This window comes from Rhipicephalus sanguineus, chromosome 4, assembly GCF_013339695.2.
Source record: "Rhipicephalus sanguineus isolate Rsan-2018 chromosome 4, BIME_Rsan_1.4, whole genome shotgun sequence".
Classification (NCBI taxonomy): Eukaryota; Metazoa; Arthropoda; class Arachnida; order Ixodida; family Ixodidae; genus Rhipicephalus; species Rhipicephalus sanguineus.
Genome location: NC_051179.1, coordinates 30,173,459 through 30,194,074, shown reverse-complemented (window position 1 = coordinate 30,194,074; position 20,616 = coordinate 30,173,459). Strand labels below are relative to the sequence as shown.

The window sequence follows — 20,616 nt, the reverse complement described above, 5'->3', positions numbered from 1 at the left end:
ACAGTGATGATGGGAGTCTAGCCATTTACACGTTAAATACAGCCCTCGGGGTCTAATTTTCATATTTGAAAAAAAAAATCACCCGGGTCGTTATGAAATAGCAAATACTGCGAAGTTTTGTTCTGTCTTTCTCTTTCGTGATTTGTTTCGTCTTTCTATTTAGCAAAGTAGAAAGTACAAAAATCTGTATTGAACACTACGAGCATGTTTCAAAACGCTCTCTTCTGGTATCGAGATTTGCATTTACGAAATTGCTGACCGCAGGCCTCTCTTTCACGTGCTGCCTTGCAAAGAGTGCGGCTCGTTTATTTTAAAATATTAAGTAACCCTTCGAAGGAGCCTAGCTGCCATAGGCTCTTTCGTTGCCATGGATGTTGATGCACGCCGTTTCTGATAATTAGACTAGCTATATTCTTTGTCTATGAACCTCTCGCGGTTAAGTCGATTGCTGCACTCAAGAAGGTGCAGCAGAAGCCTTAGCATGATGGGCCTACACCAATGTTGATGATAGAACAGTTTTAGACGAATAATTCTCTGTATGCAGACACACCTCACTGCACTCTTTTCGGTGTGACGCGGTGCTTAGACAATAGAAATTCTAAAATTATTTCAGGAGGTTTAATTGCCAAAACTTCGCACAATCTGATTATGGTGCCCCCTGTGGCGGAAGACGTCAGATTAACCTTGAAAACTCGGTTTTATTAACATGCACTTAAATAAGAACGTAACATTCGAATATTTTGAAACTTTCGTCCTCGTCCAATCGTGGCCACAGCGGCCGGAAATCGAACCCGCGGCCTCCGCTTTAGCAACCCAGCGCCATATCAGCCGGTCAAGAGGTGGCGATCTTATGATATTGCTGCGATCTACCCTAAAAGCTATAAAATTCACCTTAACGTGGCAACACTAGACGATAACAACGCTGAAAAAAAAAAGTGGCCGCGTATCTGCGTGCTTCGCTGCAAATGTCGTCTAAAGACGATAGAAGAGGCTCTGCGTGAGATATGGACGCCATCTGGCAATACGTCGGGAAGCATGAGTGCTGTGTTGCGGGCTGGTAGTCCCGGCGCAGCGGCAGGCGAAGACCGGCGGTGACCAACGCGACCGGTCGGGACGCCGGCCAGCCCGAACACGCTGTTTGGCGCGATGCGCCGAAGGAGAAGAAACGTCCGCACTCAACGAGTACTCTCCGCAAACTCTCTTATTTACACGTCGCCTGGGTAAAACAGGAATGCCAGAGCGGCGCCCCCTGTCATTCGTACAATGCAATACTGAACCGAAACCGAAACACAACATGAGCTTGTGCAGAGGGCACGGAGGAAGACAAGTTTCAGCGCAGTCGCATTTTCAGCGCAGCTTAAGAAACTAGGGTCTTTAAAATTGCGTATATATGTATTTTCTATTAAAGGAACACACCACCTAATACTTACCTAATGATGTTGCGCCTCAGATAAGCGTAATATTTACTTTTTGATCGACAACGTTCACAAGTATGAACAGCCGTACCAATTCAGGATGGGTGCGCGGTAAGCAAGTGGTTCAACTTTGGCCGGGTGGCTGAATCGGGTGACGTGCCGACAAACAGAAAGACAGACCAAAATTTCTGCGTTTAAGTTCCCCAAGAAAGACTATCGTCTTTAACTATCGTCTTTAAAAGAAGTGAGACGATGACAGAAATCTACCCAATACAAGTAGTGTCACAAATGCCACAAATTACCGGCCTTCTAAGTACCTTAAAAGTCATGACCGCACCTTTCACGCCTTCTTGGATCACATAAAACTAAGAGAAGGCAAATAGAAGATTTGTTTCGATAAGGGTTCAAGCTAACGTGTACTTGAGAAAGTGACGTTGTGAAACTCGAGAAATCGACTAAAATAATGGCGGACGCGGCTATTAGCGTTCCTCAAACTCGCCGTTTGTTCCTCAATGTGGGCACTTGCTTCGTAGTGGGGCAGCTGCGGAGGACAGTCTCGCATTTCGCCGCGCTGTTCCTTGGAACTAGCCTTAAAAGCACGAGTGTGCAGCGCGCTGGACTGAGAAGGGCACTAGGACGCAGAAAGAGTCGCGCGCACTTTACACTCGATTTGCGGCAAAACTTCGCAGTTGGAGAAAGCCTAGGCGCCCTCGCTGAAAGCACGCAATCATCCGCGTTTCGCGCGGCCGTCTTTCACGCTACATAGACTCTGAAAGCTATCGGCGGCATCGAAACCGTGAGCTCGGCGCCTTGAGCTAATAAAGGCCTGCAGAAAAAAAAAAGAGAATTATTCCCATCGTTCAAAGAGCATTCGTCGTTTATATCTCATTGTCGGGATAACTCGTTATTGTTTTCGTTTCTTTCGTTTTTAAGGCGAAAGCCTTAGATGCCGCATCAAGCGCGTAAATTGACCGCCTGCGTCAACACGAGTGATGCGAAAAAAAAAAGCAACGTCAAGACGTCAGCCTGTGGCGTCATCATGACGCCACATTACCAAACTTTGTGAGGTCGTAGTTACGTAATCGTGGCATCACTATGACGTCACGTATGCTGACGTCACATGATGACGTTATCACAAGAAATCGTCGCTTGGTCAAAGGTAGACCGTAAACTTCTACAGTATCAATTCTATCATGTTACGTTTCGGTAAAAAGCAACATCCTGATGCTGCAGACTGTACTTATTAAGAAATTCAAAAGCGAGCGATGTTGATGTACGATGCATCACTATGAAACAAATAACACGCCACTAGTATCCTTGAAGCACCCTCGTAAATAACCCGAGGGTATTACTCAAGTTGCAAATTTTTATGACATATTTGTCCACTTCAGATATTCTAGGGAGTTTACAAAACGGCCATATTGGTGTGCCGGTAGATGTCCTCCTACTATAATCTCTAACACAAACACTTCTTTTCCTGCGTACATTCTCGTTGATATACTGCCATCACTTTACGCCGTGCGAGAATAGGAAAGGAGCTCAGCAAGCAGTGAAGAAAAAAAAGAAAGAAAGCGCCATAACAGGAGAGATAAGCTCCAACGCCTCCGAGATCTCGGGAGTGACCAATGAGCCACCGGCTGCCACATACATCTACGGAAAGGGCTATCGTTATCGCACCTAACAGCCGGACCGAAGCGCACTCCCCCTAATGCACACACGCTCTGATATAAGGAGGGCGGCCGAAAGACCAGAAATGGGTGGCGTAGGAGGTGGGAACGGAGAAGGGGGCGAAGATGAATGGGGGGGGGGGGGGGTTAGGGTAATGGAATCAATAGAGGCACACAGGGTGCTGATCTGGCTACGTGCACTGCACGCAAATAAAGAAAAGAAGTGAAAAAGATATAAAGATCCGAATGCAAGGCGATATAAGCAACTGGCTTTCCCTGATCAATCAAGGGCTTCAATCAAAGCAACTAAGTTGTCTGTTTATACTTCGAATTCCATCAGTACCCCTCGCGCTAGTGGCCCGTGCGAAAGAACCGAACTCCCTCCCCTCTCCAGAAAAAAAAAGAAAAGAAAGAGAGTTAACGAAACTAACGACAGCAGCATTGCCCAGCTGTCGTTCAGGAAAAGCGCAGCGTCATCATAAGAAACCTTCACCTTTACTCATTTTCTCGCTTAGCAAGCGTCTTCTTGCGGTAGCAGTGGTCAAGGGCAGCGGTGCTTTCGGTATTTTTGAAATTGTATTTTTGCTAGTACGGGAACAATCGTTTTTCACTTTGGGGTTCCTTTAAATGCTGACAGTACTTGTACTTGGTTTATGAAAAAGCGGTATATCTACAAGACAGCGGACATTACCGTATGTGTGTAATAAATCTTCGTAAACTTATGTCTTGAATTCCGCTTTTCCTGCAGACTCCATGTCAACAGGAATTGTCGATGAAGACGTGGCATAAGTCAGCGGGTATTGGCGATGCTGCAGCTGTCTCTTTCTTTCAGGTTTGTGTTCTCAGTCGGTTACCTTCGAATACGCTTTTTTTTTCTCATTCCTGACGTAACGAATAGTGCGGTACCTCTTAAAATGAAGCGTATATACTGAAAATGAAGACAACTTTGTTATGGGACGTGATAATAGCGTCGATCGATCAATGCACTATTCACCCTTCTTTTTTATCAAGTTAACTAAGCCTTCATCAATAACGTCTTATTCTGCGGGTTTAGTCAGTAAATGAACGCACACCGAAAATGGTATCATCAAAAGCGATCGATACAAATTGCTGATTTTGCGTTCGAGTGCTTCGATAGCTCCTTCGTTTTATCTCTTCATTTATAACCGCTTCCTTTTCTTGAAGCACCACATATAAGAAAGAATCCCACATTCGGCGATACGAGGCATGATTTCAGACCGGAAATAAGGCTGCGCTTCCGGTACTTTGTGATCGCCGCTTCTATGCCTTAGAAACACGAGCAAAGTACGCGCATGCCCTCCGTAACGTCCGCCATTGTGCTAACTCGAGGGTGAAAATTAATAAAAACAATGATAAAGAACATTTCTGCTTCTTTCCTCATTAGCTGACGCTGCTGGTGCGCAGGCAGCAAAAAAAAAAAACTGCTGTCTTCGTCCTTTCCTTATGGTGTAAGCCATAGTGATGCAGAACTATCGGTAAATTGACTATCGATAGTATCGATAGTTTCTTTGAAACTATCGATAGTGTAAACAAACTATCGATAGTCAATCGGTAGTACCATCAGTAATATTACTAGCGATATTACTGCCACGCGTGTTTATTGCTTTGTTTTGATGTATTCGGGTTTCACCCACAGACTGTTAAGCTGTGTTTGACGCAGACCGCGCCGCAATGTTTGAGAAGCTTCGAGATTGTTTGACATTTTAAGATTACGCGCCGGACGCGAATATTCAAGTTTATCCGAGAGCTTACGCGAGCACCAGCGATAACGCTGGAAGGTTTGATGACTGATGTATAAAAGACGAAGCGTTCCACCGGTTATCAGATTACTCTACGGCCGGCGACTGTTCTCGCCGCAATCAGTGTGCAGCGTGTATCGCTTGTATTCTGAGTTTTGATTTTCTGGGCACAAGTTCAACCAAAAAAAGAGCTTCGTATTTCCCAGTCTTGCTGCAGAATTCTTCACTGTCAAAACCACGTAACAGACTATCCATAGTGGTGCGAATAACGATGATGTTGCTGGCTGGCCAAATTACCAAAATATTCGCGATAGCCTACTATCAGCTTCGCTTAATTTATGAGGAAATTTTTATAGAGAGAAATTATTTGCGCAGTGAAAATGGCGGCATATGTCCATCAATAAATTAATATTTAAAAGCAACCAGTTACATCTTACAGTTAACAAACTTAGTTCTTGATAATTTTTTGATTTTGAAATTATCAAATGCAATATAAAACTCAAGCCGCGCAGTTCTACCCCATGTAACGGCTTCCTTTCCGCTACAACCTGCTCCTCCGGCTCCACTATGTACCACGCGCGCGGGGAACCAAATTTATTAGATGCGAAGCAGCTTTTTCTCGGGGCTGTGTCCGTAGGTCCGTAGTTCCATTGGCGACCATCCACTTTCTACCACCAAGCATAGCCATCTGAGCGCGCGCTCGCGCCAAGGAGAAGTCTTCCTCCTCTTGTTCTTCGACCGCCTTGACGATGATACGTGCAGAGCCCTTTAGGGGCCCGGGCTGCCGTATGTTGTCCTAGCTTGGCGTAACGCAGACAAAACCATGTGTGCTGGCACATGCTAGCGCGTTCGGGCCTGTGTAAGGGGCTATGTAAGACGCTGTGGCCTCTCCCCCTTTCACTTTCTCAGCAATCATGTGATGACGTCGGGGAACGAGATTCTGCGATGAAGCCGCGTGGCGTGCTCCAACAAGAGTTCGGGACGAGTAACAGCAGCAGCAACTACAGTGAATTCATGGTGTGCTGCACTTGCAAGGACGCGTTAACACTTTAAGTCGACCAATGCGCTGCTTCGCATCCCCACATGGTTCCCTTTAGTGGGAGATGGTGAACTTTTTTTCTGCAATGAGTTCGCGCTGTTGATTTTGAACTATCGATAGTACTTACTATCGAAAGCACTATCGACAGTATCTTTAACTATCGATAGTTCGATAGTGACTCAACTATCGATACTATCGATAGTACCATCGATAGTTCTGCATCACTAGTAAGCCAAGCTCAAAATAACTGATAACCCCGAGAACAGAAATCAATTATTAGCCGCTGACAGAGCATTTTGTCTTCTAACTAGCACAGAAGTCTTTCCTTTCTTTTTTCTTTTTTTCTTTCTTTCTTTCTTTCTTTCTTCCTTTCTTTCTTTCTTTCTTTCTTTCTTTCTTTCTTTCTTTCTCTCTGCTCATCTTATCCGTTCTTCGTGGGTGTACACAGCTGTCTCGGCATTTTCTTCAGCTTTAGTTGATACGACTCAAACGACCTGCTCGTTAAATAGAACCACGTATTATGAAGTGCCTTCATAGGCTGCAGACAAGCAGCACTTGTCTGCAGCCTAGAGACGCACTTCCGCTTGTTTTTAGATGCGAAGCACCTTATGGTCGGGGCTATGTCACTTCCTCCCTCCGCTGTGCAGCGTCCACACCCCAACTGCGCATGCGCATCCTCCTCCCCCTCCTCTCTTATGCCCCCCCCCTCTCGCGCGCCTCATTCTCTCTTGCGCAACGCCGCGATGAGCGCCAGCGCATGCGCGTCCCCTCCCCCTCTCTCTCCTCTTCTACGCTCCCCCCGCTCTCACGCACCTGTCGACCACGTTCCCCGCTCGCCCTGTGAGAATTAACGGCCAGGCTAGAGGGAAGACACGACGCGCGTAGAGTTCCTCTTCGCGTTCCACGACGCTTTGAATGGATGGATGCAGCTAACGGCGCGGGACTTCGCTCCAGCTTAAGAACCTGGCGTGCCAGCTCGTAAAAAAACATTACACCAAATCCCGCTCAAGCGAACCATCTCCCCGCTGCTTCGCATCCACACATGGTCCCCTTTAGCGGGAGGTTGTGTAATTTTTTAGATGCGAAGCAGCTTTTGCTCGGGGCTGTGTCCGTCCTTCCATTGGCGACCGTCCGCTCGGGAACCATGCGTGCTGGCACGCGCTAGCGCGTTCGGGCCCGTGTAAGGGGCTGGGTAACACGCTGTGGCCTCTCCCCCTTACACTCTTTCAGCAATCAAGAGATGGTGTCGGGAAACAAAATTCTCCAGACGCGCAATGAACCAACGCGTTGTATCCTGGTCAGAACGCGCTGGCACGCTCTAGCGCGTTCGGGCCTGGGAGGAGGAGAAGTTGAGGAAAGGAAAAGGCGCAACTTCTGCAACCCTAATTGGGAGCACGGCTCAGCGCGTTCGGGCCTGTGTAAGACGCTGTGGCCTATCCCCCTCACACTCTCTCAGCAATGCACAGGCTCTGAAACATGATGTAAAGTGTTCCACCTTACTACCACGGCTTCGTGGCGACAGCGTGGTCGCACAATGAGCCGAGAGATGTCGCAATACAATTGAGACGATATCGAGCGCTCTATACACGAATACGTGCCAGCAGGAAATCTGTCTCTCACGATGCGTAGATAACATTTGTTTTAAAAAAATGTAAACTATTTAGGGCAATTTACTATGGAAGGCAGGGTTGCCAATGGTGGCTACTTTTCGCCAAATTGGCGAATTTGAGGGGCCCGTGGCGACCTAAAATTATGAATGGCGACATGGCGAATTTTTGGCGATTTTCGGCTTATGTCTCCACTGAGTTATGCATCCTAAGCTCAGTGTCTTCCCAACGATTGAGCGGCAACATTCTCTGTATTTTTCTTGGGTTTAGACCCACGAGTAGTATGTGCATATCACGCGTCATTCGGTATGTCCGTCATGTAACTCGTGTGTATCTCCTCAGTTCATCTAGATACAGGAGGTACTGGAAAGTCCCCCAGCGACATTCTAGCAAAATGTAAATCAGCGGACTGCCTTGCAAACCGCGAGGGGGCAGTGTTGGACTATAAGTTTATGGCTTTAGGTGCTTTAAGCTTCACTAAAGTTTCGCTTCTGAAGGGGCTAGACGACGGGTTGGGCGCCTGTTCCGACCATTTGTTCCGCCAAAGCTCCAACTGTTTTGAATAGCTTGATGACTTATTCACTGTTGCAGTACTCCCAATTCAGCTCGTAAAGACTGTTTTGGAATAGCGAAGAGAGGCGGATACGCGGCTATTCGTGCAATAAAAAAATATTTATTGAGGCATTTTCCACTGTTCTCGGTGAGCGTGTGCAATGAAAACAATTGCTATGTAACGTTTTACATTGTCTACCCGATCATTAATAACGCATCAGATTGACGGGTGTAGAGATAGCTGACTTTAAGAAAGAGTCAGTGGCGTCCGGTGTCATATTAGTTCACAATGAAAAGGTGTAGTACTCACTAATGATCGGTTCCTGTAAGAATTCTGTCGTGTTACCTTCAATAGACCTTTTAATACTTTTAATTCATATAAGGGTACGTAAAGCTGTCTACAAACAACGCTTTCACGGTTTTCGCCCAAGGTTTACCAGACTTTTACCTTTGAAACAAGCGGACAGGGATGGAAGGATATCATGAGCGTTTCATTCATTCACCCTTGCACCACCACGCACATCTTGCGGCTAGTCGGCGAAGCAGCACTATGCACTCCCATGGTGAAGCGGGCGAAACGACTGGCATTGAGAAACGTCAACATAATTTCAGGGTCTTGGATGGTACTGTATTCCTCGGGGCTATACGTGAGTGGAAACTTTTATTACTAGGTACACCGCACATATCTAGAATGGCGACTTCTTTGGCGACATTTGTAAAAAAATGGCGACTTTTGGCGACTTTTTGCTCTTCGTTTGGCGACATTTACTCGAAAGTCAGTGGCAACCCTGATGGAAGGACATGCAGCTGTCCAAGCGCACTGCAAACGAAGAACGCCGTTAGATGCGTGCATTGTTTTCCGAACCGAAACCTTGAGGGCACACCTAGCATAAGTTATGCCGAAAAGCCTCCGTACTCGATCTGGTTACTTTGCATGGTATCGGCTCCTTGCCCAAATAGCTTTACATGTAACCTATGCAATGTTAAGACCATAAAAACTTAATTTAGCGTTCCATTTTATCCTTTAAGCAAACGACTACAATAACAGGAATATGTTTAGAACAGTGCCATTTATATGTCTACTACGGATTCCTCTCAAAGCAATGGGCCGGTTAAAATACGAGAAGCATTAATAGCAGGGGTGTGCCAATGGTGAAATTTCATCTCGAATCGAATAGTGCCGAATAGTGGCCAAAAATATCGAATAAAAAATATTTTTATTGCGATAGCAATTATATGGACAGTCTCGGCTGATTTTTGCAGTCGCCGCCGTCATGCACCGTATATATATATATATATATATATATATATATATATATATATATATATATATAAGCCACAAAGAAAAATAATTCAGAAAAACTTTCCGACGCGCGGAATCGAACGGGTGACCTCGCGCTTTCCAGCACGCGGCGTTAGACGGTTAGACTTAGGTTAAACCACCAACAGCACCGTCTTCCAGACGGCTAACGGCGAGTTATTTATATACACCACTTACATCAGCATGCTTTCTTAGTTACCACATAGATGGCGCGATGTGCACGCGTGGTGCGCTTTAACCCTTTCGGACGCCACCTATGAAGAAATGTCTGTAAGTGCGTCAAATCGGCACAATGTTATTGCAAGGCACTCGATATTACATTGCAACAAATATTATGTCGTAATACGTTAATTTATGTGTGTCATAGTAATCATTCCTGATTAATTTGTAATTAAATATCTATTTATTCTGAAGCCATTCCTGCTCTGTTTTTGCATAAATAGAATGAAATCTGAGGCTATAAATATAGTGAAAATTCGTTTTCAGTTATCAGCATGTTGAGCAAAGAAAAATTATACTTTTGACGTGGATCGCGGGAAGCGGCACGTCGAACTACTCGTCGAATATGGTAGTGCCTTTAGCAAACTGATCATATGCAACAGTACACTGCAAAAGATGTTAAATGAAGACAAATTTATTACGCAGGAGGTTCAATTCATCCAAATCTCAGTGTATCTTGCTCTTTCTTAGCGCGTAATCGATACAAATAGCAAGAACAATTGGTGTACACAATTGTGTACATAGCGTCTTAAACGGTTAAAGATCGTCGCCCCGTTCCTGCGAACGCCGTTGCTCTTCGCATACAGGGCGTGGTCGCCTTCGTGCGCTTATCTCGAGGAAAGAATGGGCGGCTGGCGGGGGGGGGGGGGGGGGGGAGGCGCGGGGGGTTGTATGTCTTGTGCTTTCCCCGCGATGTCGGCGCTGAAGTCACAGAGCGTACGAAGTTCACTTCGCTCGCTGCAGCGGCCGCGTTTGCGAAAGGAGCGCGCTGTTCAAACAGAAATAAGTAACAACTGGGTTCGCGCTCATCCTGTGTGTACCTGTTCGTTCGTTTCGTGCGTCCTGCTTTATGTTTGAGCAGTGCGCTTCAAGTGTCGAGCTGTGACGCATGATAGTTCGCGCTCGTCCTCTGTGCGTTCTTTTCGTGCGTCCTTTGGGCTCGAGCGAAGCGCTGGCAATTTCGAGCTGCTTTCCTTTCTTCGCGTTACATTCCAATTTATTGCTATCGCATTCATTGCTTCGCCGTTACGGCGAAACTGTGACTTTTTTTGAAAATTGAAAGAAGAAACAAATGAAATCTCCTCATGTCCTTGAGCACCTAACGCCGTGAGTGACTGCTACCGAAACACTACGAATTGTCATGCAGAAACACAAGCTGTTCCACGTGACCTGGCTTCAGTCTCTCTCGCCGTGATGTTACTGTTTCCTGCAGTTGAAAACATACGCTCACTGGGCACCTCAGTAGCAGGAATGGAAAGGTATCGCAAAGCAATTTTGGTGATACCTGCATAAAGTGCAACTCCATGCTCTTGCCAGTATTTCGAAGGATCATCCTTTCTTTGGATCACGGGCTCACTGAAGTATTTTTGAACCTCTTGACTGTAAGGTCTGAGCTCAGTGTGCTGGTTATTTTTTGACGCTAGCAGTTCGACACTCTCCAAGACTATTTCCTGACCTTCTTTGCTGGAGCCATTCCTTGCGGAAATGACATAATCTCCTTTAAAATAAACATGCGCTCGCTTATGAATCAGAATATCGGCGAAAGTTTTAACGAAAGGCCTACTGTAACGACGTTAGCGTTAGTTTTAGCCACCCCACCCTAACTGAGTTGCACCATTGGCCTTTGTCGCATTTTAGATATTCTTCCTGTCGAATTATTCGAAACTTCGAATATTAGCTATTCGAAAGTCGAATCGAATTATTCGGTTAGGTATTATTCGATTCGAATTCGAAACTCGAGTATTCGCACACCCCTAATTAATAGCCATTGCGAGGAATGAATGAATGAATGAATGAATGAATGAATGATCTACGAGGGATCTTCTTTGGGAGTGGTATAGGGGATGCTTACGCGTTGAGTTTTACTGTTGGTTTTTTTAGATGCGAAGCATCTTATAGCGGAGTTCAAACCGGTGGTGGTGTGCGGCGTGACCACCCTTACTGCGCATGCGCATACCCTCTCCACACACCTCCTCTCCACTTCCCCTCCCCCCTCTCCAACCTTCCTCTGAAACGCAGGCTAGACATGCCGAAATTCTCTCCTGCGCAGCGTCGCGATGAGCACCAGCGCATGCGCGTCCCCTCCCCCTCTCTCCTCTCCTACGCTGCCGCCCTCTCGCGCGCCTGTCGACCGCGTTCCCCGCTCGCCCAGTGAGAATTAACGGCCAGACTAGAGGGAAGACAAGACGCGCGTAGCATGCCCAACGAACGCCAACGGAACGCGATCGTGCAAATGCTCCGGCTTCGCATCGCCTCATAGTCCCCTTTAGCGGGAAATGGTGTATTAGACGTGAAGCATCTTTTAGCGGAGTTCAATCCGGTGGTGGTGTGCAGCGTGACCACCATTACTGCGCATGCGCAAGCCCTCTCCCCTCCCCATTTCCCAATCCCTCTCCCCCTTCCCTCTCTCCACTTCCCCTCCTCTTCTCCACTTCCCTCTCCCCTTTCCCTCCCCTTCTCCACTTCCCTCTCCATTCCCCCTCTGAAACGCAGGCTCTACATGCCGAAACGCTGCTTCGCATCGCCTCATGGTCCCCTTTAGCGGGAGATGATTTTTTTTACTTCTACTTTGTACTTGTTTTTGTTCTTCTGGTGAGCTCTTCGGCAATGAAGCAAACTACACACAGACGGTATAGCAGCACGTACAGCAGCAACGCAAAAAAAAGAAAAAAAATTTTGCACGAGTGTCTGATGAGGGGAACAGCAAGATCGCGACTTACGAAATGCGGACTTTAGGATGGGCGGCTTTCTGCTGGACGCCCTCAATTTAAAAAAAAACTGTGCCCGTCGCATTCTCGTAATTACGTACTCTCGAACGAGGTCGACATGTGTCGCCATATTTAAGCTCTATTCATCAGTCACTGGCGCCAATATTTTTCCCGCTGCAATCTTACATTTAAAAATGTGGTGGAGGACATTAAATTACTTTCCAGGCCAAAGGCATTACTGAGAAAGGAGTGATACATATTCAAACACATAACATGTCATTGATTGCCATGATTTTCATTGCTGCTTTGAGGCTCGGATTTAAATATTGAAATATTGAAAGCAGTTGCTTTCATTCCCCAGGTATCTTCAGATACATAATTTCGTTTTGCTTTGTCTTCTAGGGAAACTGGCTCATACCCACGAGGGCGATTGACCACACAATTTTTTTTTCCTTAAACGCTTTCTTCTTCACCGATAGCCCCGTAGAGGGTATGGCTGTCGTTCGTGGGGGAACGAGAATAAGAACGAGCGCACTAGAGCGAGCACATCTGCCTGCGAAGACGCCTAAACAGAAAACAATGGTAAGTGTTGACGCAGATTAATACAGTCTTTAAGACGATTCCTCATCATGCGAGTCCTCAGCAGTGGTGTAGCAGCAAGTGGGAACTGTTGCGTTGTGTTAAATGCCTGTTGTCTTATTACTTTAGTGATGCGTCCTTTGATTATGCGTTCATCTTAGCACTCGTCATCATGTGACGTCATGGTGATGTCATATGGTGACTTTATCACGTGATGATTTTTTGCATCACTCGTGCTGGCGCCGATGCCGCGGAACATCGACGGTGAATTTTCGCATTTGATGAGGCATCCAAGAGCTGCCGCCTTAAAAACCAGCAGAGCTCTGTACTGAAGGCCCCGATCATAGGCGTGCGCAGGGAGGGGGGGGGGGGGGGGCAAAGGTTCATCACAGTGCCCCCCCCCCCTTCCTATGAAGTCAAAGTATGGTGCAGACTTCGCCCCTCCCCCCCGTCTCTTAGCTGACTAGGGGGAGGGGCGCCCCTCCTGCCCCTCCCCCCCCCCCCCCCGACCACATCAGCTCCTAGTTTCTTTGAATCAATCAAATTTTAATGAATGAATGTGTCGCAGAGCACCTCGCATTCTCGGCTACGGGACGCAGCGGCCGTGGCGGCTGAGGAGGCGTACCACTTCGCGGGGATGGCGCTGTGCGCCTGCGACCTGGTGCTGGACACGTACTACAGCGTCAAGCCCAAGCGCGACATCAGCAGCGTCGCGATCTCCATGGCTCTCTTCATCTTTCACACCCTATTCCTGGGGTGAGTCGAACAACAACCCTTCGCGGTGGCTTACTGTGACGATGGCTACATGGTCTTGCGCTACTGAATCTTGGAAGTCGCGGGTTAGATCTCGGTAGCGACGGCCAAATTTACACGGCTCGAAATAAATATTAATACATTCGTGTACTTAGAATAAGCGTACCTTAAAGGGGCCCTGCAACACTCTTTGAAAATGGTCATAAACTGCTGACGATTGGTAGTCGAGGCTCCTGAGAACATGTGAGCCAAACACTATAGCGCAGCACGCGGCAGGGTATTTACAATTAAGCTTCAAGTTCAGCTCCGCTCGCACTTGACGGATTCTAAAATTTATTGCGGCAGTTTATGTGTGAGGCAATACACTCAGATAGTAAGGTCATTCGATGATTATTTGGAAAAGTGTTGCAGGGTTTCCTTAAAAAAATTTATCAAGAATATCACATGCCCTGTACGGCGTACCTCATAACCAAATCATGCTTTTGGCGCGTGAAAAGCCAGGAATTTAACCATTTTTTAACTATTTCTTTTTGATTCATTCCCGTTGGTTTTTCTAGGAACGATATACTTCATAGAGACTGTTTTTGTTTAGAACAAAGCTGTAATAATTACTCAGGCGCCTGACGGCCTTGATGGTGTCCACGTATGCCTTCACATAAGGGTAGCAACTTTGCATGTTTCACAACGCATCAGGTATATTCGGTTTTAGGGTCGTGAAGCGCGTCGACGGGCAACTTGCCATCGGAATATTTATCGCGAGGTGTGCGCTTGAGATGTAAAACTGTACAAATCAGATAGCATAAACCGACTGGCAGCTGGTGACTCGATCTACTTTTCTTATCGAATCCCGCTTAGAAACAATAAAAGCCGTTGAACTGACCGAAACGCCAGAACCATAATGTGAAGAACAACAGAAGAGAGGCAGAAAAAGAATCAAGTCGAATCGATTTCCAATAATTATTGATGTCCTGCGATAGCATCTTTTGTTAAATACATCATACTGTACGATGTCGCTTGCTATGCAGCCATGCAGCAAATGCTAAGCACACGTTTGGTTCTTGCTTACGCTTGCTGCCTGTGTTCCCTTATCTAAATTTCTCTATTGACTGGCCGAAACGCTCTCTATAGCCTTCACTGCACTGCGTGGAGTAGGTGAGGTCGACTGTAGTCGCTAATGCATTTAGCTGGGCTGGTCGGTACTGACTCAATGAATCCATAATTCGCTAACATACACTACACATTATACAGAACCACTCAAGACAAAGTGATTGACCTGCGTGGTCCTGTGTAGTCTGTAGAGTCGGTTACAACGTAAGAATTAATACAAGCTCCGCCCGCAAAACCGAGGCGCGCTTGTCAACCACCTATGCGAGAGAGTCGAGCAAGCGGGTTTCCTTTCGAACCGCAAGTACTTTTTCTGTGCTAATGTAAACACCACGCGTATCGGAAACTAAAGGTTCCTCGCTCGTACCTAAAATATGACCTTTGGCTAAGCAGTGATGCCATAATCTCTGATAAAATCTTCCAAAACGTTCAAGTTTAGGGTTTATAACTAGCGACACCAACATGTGTCTGCACTTATAACTAGCGACATCAGCATGCATCTCCCTGAAAACATCTACCATTCGAAACACTCGAAACGTACTTGACGACACGAAAATAAACACATGCGATTGGATAAAACCGTCTATGCAAAATCTATCTGGGTGGAACAACGATGGCTGTAGCGCTGTAGGTGGAGCTTTTATTTATTAAGGCGAAAGCCTTGGATGCCTCATCAAACGCGAAAATTGATTGCCGTCGGCGTCCCCTGTCGGCGCGTCAACACGAGTGACATAAAATATCATCACGTGATGTGTCACCATATGATGTGATCATGACGTCACGGATCACCAAAATTAATGAGTTAGTCACATGACCTCGTGCTTGGTCAAATGTGGGCCGAGCACGGAGGCAGTGCAAAACCACGTTAGGTGCAGAAACCTTTCGGAGGGGTGCGGAGGAGGATCAATAAGACTGAGAAGAAAAAGCAGATGGCTTTCGCCTTCGAGTCGTCTTAGGCGAATGCATAAGGGATCCTGTGAGTTTTTTCTTAGTCTGTAACCGACTGTAGTCGCGTAGGCTGTTAACACGCTTTTCTTTTTCTTTTTTTTTTTTTTTTGCGCGTTCGGCGCAGACGCAACCGGCACTCCAGCGTGATGCCCTCGAAGCTCGTCTACCTGCTGGACATGCTCTTACACGTGGGAGCTTTCGCCATGGACGCTGCGCTCGTGGTCTCGCTGCTGAGGTATCCAACCGAAGACCTCGGCACCGAGACGACGCGGCTGCGATGGAGGCTGTTCGGCAACTCGACCTCCATTCCGGTCATCCTCGTTCGCATCGTCTACCACACCGGTATCCTCGTGTGAGTGCGTGGCTTGGCGATAGCCGCTATGAATAACTTTGATTCGGTCGGAGGTCGGCACCCTTTTGAGGCGGAGGGCCGAGTTGCATGAAGCCGACACGGCGGAGGGCCGCACGGCAAATCGGGAGAGGGGGCGGGGGGAGGAGGGTGTTTACAGGCAAAGAGAAAAAATTCAGCGAATTACAATAATGTACAAAGCTGAAATAGAAGTGAAGTTTATTTTCAGTACGCATGTCAACAAGGTCTCAGTTCACAATCATAGGTTACAAGCAAGGAAAAAGAAAAACAGCTCTTTCAATGCGATTTTTGGTGCTGAACATTCTTAGCCAACTCGCAAATATCTCATCTTTCTTTCCCCCCTTTTTCTGGACCTAGTTGCGCTGCAAGAAAGGGAAGTGAAGACGTCATCTGGTAAAGTGTGAGAATGGGGGACAATGCCAACAGGAAGCTATATTTCTTTGTTCCTGTTTAACCCCATTTGAGGTCAAAACTGCCATGTCGGCCTTTAGATAGGAAGTGGCAAGGGAAAAGTGGGGGAACTTCTGTCGTCGTGCCGGGGACGGCACAATACCATACCTGCCAAGTTTGGAGAAAGGGAATCCGTGAGATTTACTCAACGGGTGGGGGGGGGGGGGTATAAAATATTTCGACCGCGGGAGGAGGGGGTATAAAGTATGCCGACCGCGGGGGGGGGGGGGGGGAGGGTGTGCGGAGAGCTGGGCTTGTTGGTTGTACATGATTAGAAAAACAGCGCTGTGTGCGTCCCCTTCCTGTGTGTCCTGTGGTTTTGCGCTGTTTTTCTAATAAGGGGAGGGTGTACTGCGATAGCAATTATATGTACATTAGGCAGTTTTAGAACAGCGTACGCAAAGCTTTGCGCTGGCTTTTAGCGCAACTGCGCGTACGCTAAGCGCTTGCGGCCTCCCGGTAAGTGACGGAAATAGCGGGCCGCAAAAGCTAACGCTAACTTAGCGTACGCAATTCTAAAACTGCCTACTGTCAGCGGGATTTTGCGGTCGCCGCTGATCTGTACAGAGTCCAAACCGATAACATCGCTTACGCATCGTCTGTTTCACGTGCGAGTAAAAGCGCGCTAGCGCTAGGGACGAACGCGGTTGAAGCAGAGATGAAACGACCCGGCCGTCACCGTCGCGCGAAGGACACATGCGATAACATCGCTCCGCGTGCGAGGCCTGTCGTCGCTTGCTTACCAGTTATTTCGTCGGGCAAGGCACCATAAGGGGCGCCGTTGAGACGGGGACGGTCGCGAGCGCTGGCGAACGCGCTATCTCGACAGACATCGGTAACGGCTACCCTTTTAAGTGTTGGACTGCGGCGCAAAGTGCACAGCTACTTCATGCGCAATGAAACTGAGTTGAACCCTTTCTACCATCGTTAAAAAGGAGAAGAAGAATCCTTTCTACCACGTGGCCAGACAACTTTGCTCATGTGACCAGACAAAGCACTGTATACGCGCGGGGCAAAACTGGATCTCCTGGAGATTTCTCTATGACCCGTACAACCGGGAGAAACGTTCAAAATCCGGGAGTCTCCCGGGTAATCCGGGAGACTTGGCAGGTATGCAATACTGCCCCGCGGGCCGCAGGTTGCCGACCCCTGGATTAGGTCATTGGAAGTCATTAGAGCCAGTTTTCACGGGGGCCGGGCCCCTCCACCAATATCTAAAAGGTTCCCGGTGATAAACATGTACATACATACATGCATACATACACATACGTACATACATACGTCGTATGTATGTATACATACATACATACGCACGTACATACATACAAGCAGCCTATATGGATTGGAGGGGGGCTGCTCAAGGTTGCCGAGTAAAAAAAAATGACCCTAGGTACAGTCTAAGGTACAGCTTTATATGACAAATGACAGTCTCAGGTGCAGCTTCATAAAAAGTTTAATGCAAACGAGAATGCTTAGCTGCGTTATTCCGTATAGAGTAGCTGACTGCCGCATCTCAATCGTGCTGCAGGCATCCGTAGGCCCGTCTTAAAAGTCTGCTATATTACGTGTTGAGCCATCTCTGGTGATATCGCATAGTTTACTTGTAGCGCAAGCCTATACCGGAGACCTAAAGAAAAACCGCCTCGGTGGTACAATAAACACAAAGTTGAAATTGCAGCGACGACTTATCTCTAAAACGCGCTCCCTGCTCGACGTCTTGCAGCACGTACTACCACTGGGTCCAGCTTAGGCCGCCGCCCACAACGGCCCCCTATCGCGCTTCCAACTGCGTATCCTGGCTGGGCGAGACCGTGCGCACTGGGCTGCAACACCGGCCAGTAGCCCCGCTGGTCCCCCCAGCACTACTTGGTGACGCGTTGGAACGGGATCGGCCGGTGGACGCACAACAGGTAGTCTACGCTGGCATTTTTCTGCATGTCGCAATTCTTTTGGGATCAAGCAGGGTGGCGGCGACACCCCCTCCTCCTAATCACCTAAGAGGGTCGCAATTTCTGCCCCATTTCCTTACTCAGTCGGAACTGTCCCGTCATTATTTAATGACTAGGGTTGAGACCATGCAGGTTTTTGACGATAATGGCGGCCAACCCCTGATGTTGCACTGTTTACTTCCCATCTCGACCCAGCTAGGAAAGCCGGGACCAAAGGCAAAGGACGTCATCGCTTGATTCTAATTTGTGTACCCACTGCGAAGCTTTTTTTCTTTCGGACACGACCGATGTGTGAGTGGGGGGGGGGGGGGGGGCGGGTTCTCCTGTGAGATCCCCCCCCCACCCCCCCCCACCCCCCAATGGAGAACTCTGCTCACGCCTATGATCCCGCCTAGGGTAGCACAAGTTCAGTTCTCTGGTTGATGACACGTACTTCGCTTTCGTCAAACCTCCTTCACTTGGCAAACTTCCACGGGGATGGTTTACTGCTTTATGTGAAACAGCATTGTCACATATAGGCGTACTAAAACGCAACTTTCGCAGATATGCCTGCCATCGTTCGAGCTCCAACACCGGCCAGTATCCGACGCAGTCACCAAGAGGCGGCCCGCCGCGCAGGCTAACGAGCGCCGAGAAGGTACAAACGAACGACACCCACCGACGGGAGCCCGCCACGTTGACCAAGACGCCTGAACCTATTGCGCTCAAACATGGCACGTGCGTGCACAAACACCCGTGCTGAAATTGCTAAAGTTCGTACTTATAAAATTCACCTTTGATGCAACAGTTTCTCAGAGTTATCTGCTCTTCTTGACCCAGAGTCAAGGTGCAGGCCGACAGAAGGAAACGCACGGTGGATTAAGTGTAAATAGTAGGGGTGTGCGAATATCAAACTTTTCGAAAACGAATCGAATACGAATATCCACCTTCGAATATCGAATCGAATACCGAATATCAAAGGAAAAATGCCTCCACAGTAACAATATTTTATTTAACATGTAGCTATTTGAAAAAAAAAGAACATTAACAGCCTGACTGGCAACAAAACATACACTGCTATCTCCAGAACACAATGTCCCGGCTAGCACAATGCACATCACAACGCAAGCAAATATCATGGCACAATGAAAGTAATGACTAGACGTTATCATCAAGAAATATGAGTTGCTCCACATGATCAGGCAGCAGGCGCTCCCTTCTAACAGAGACAACTCCCCCTCTCTCCCCCCTCCCCCCCACCCCCTGCCACTGAAGAGGCACGCTCGCTTGGAACAGAAGTGGCTGGTATAGGGAGGTACATGGGGCAAAGCTTTGCCAGACTGGGGTATCTGAAGGTGCCTACAGTCCGCCACCAGTCACGTGGGTCACTGTCTCTCTTCAGAAGTGGTCCCGCATAGTGAACGAGTGGTAGTGCGGCACGTTACGGCCGCATAATATTGAAAATGTACGGTTGCATGATCGCCAACAGCGCTGCACGTCGGAGGTGCACCAGCAATAAATCATACGTATTGGGGCGCTCGCCGCAGGCAGATATCGTGCCTCCGTGTACTTACGATATTTATCGCTCCTCTCGGGGACGTTTTTAGCTATACGAACGCAGCAGAAATGTGGAAGATGAGTTATTTTATGCATGATAATCGAATCGCATATTCGAATTTTCTTAATATTCGAAGTTATCGAATATTCGAAACTTTTCGAATACACGACTTTCGAATCGAATACGAATATTTCGAATGTAATATTCGACGAATATTCGAAACTTTCGAATATTCGCATACCCCTAGTAATAGACAAACCGGCTGAAGTGTATAGGCAGACTGCACGACGTTTCGACAGACGGGTGAAGTTTCGATGTCAGAACAACGGTTTAAACGGCTTTAAATTGACCGCCCTTTCCTTTTTAAGGCAAAGGCCTTAGCTGCCTCATCAAACGCAAAAAGTGGCCGTAGGCGTCAACATGAATGATTAGAAAACAATCATCCTGTGATGACGTCACCATACGACGTCATCACGACGTGACATGTCGCCAATTTTTGTGACGTCATCGTGAAGTGACATTATGACGTCACCCATGACATCGTTACACTATACCCCATGCTATACCCTTACATGCGTTTGTATGTGTGTACTAACACATGCCAGGATGAAAATTTTCAGAGGGGGTCACGGCGACTT

General features: G+C 47.5%; 1 protein-coding gene across 1 annotated transcript; it reads left to right on the top strand.

Annotated features, from left to right (window-relative positions):
- Positions 1 to 13,378: 13,378 nt before the first annotated feature.
- LOC119388726 (uncharacterized) lies at positions 13,379 to 19,307 on the top strand. The gene is made up of 4 exons (XM_037656155.2): positions 13,379 to 13,623; positions 15,797 to 16,024; positions 18,216 to 18,402; positions 18,985 to 19,307. The coding sequence occupies exons 1-4, from the start codon at positions 13,421 to 13,423 to the stop codon at positions 19,132 to 19,134; spliced, it is 768 nt and encodes a 255-aa protein (XP_037512083.1). The 5' UTR covers positions 13,379 to 13,420; the 3' UTR covers positions 19,135 to 19,307.
- The last annotated feature ends 1,309 nt before the right edge of the window (positions 19,308 to 20,616 follow it).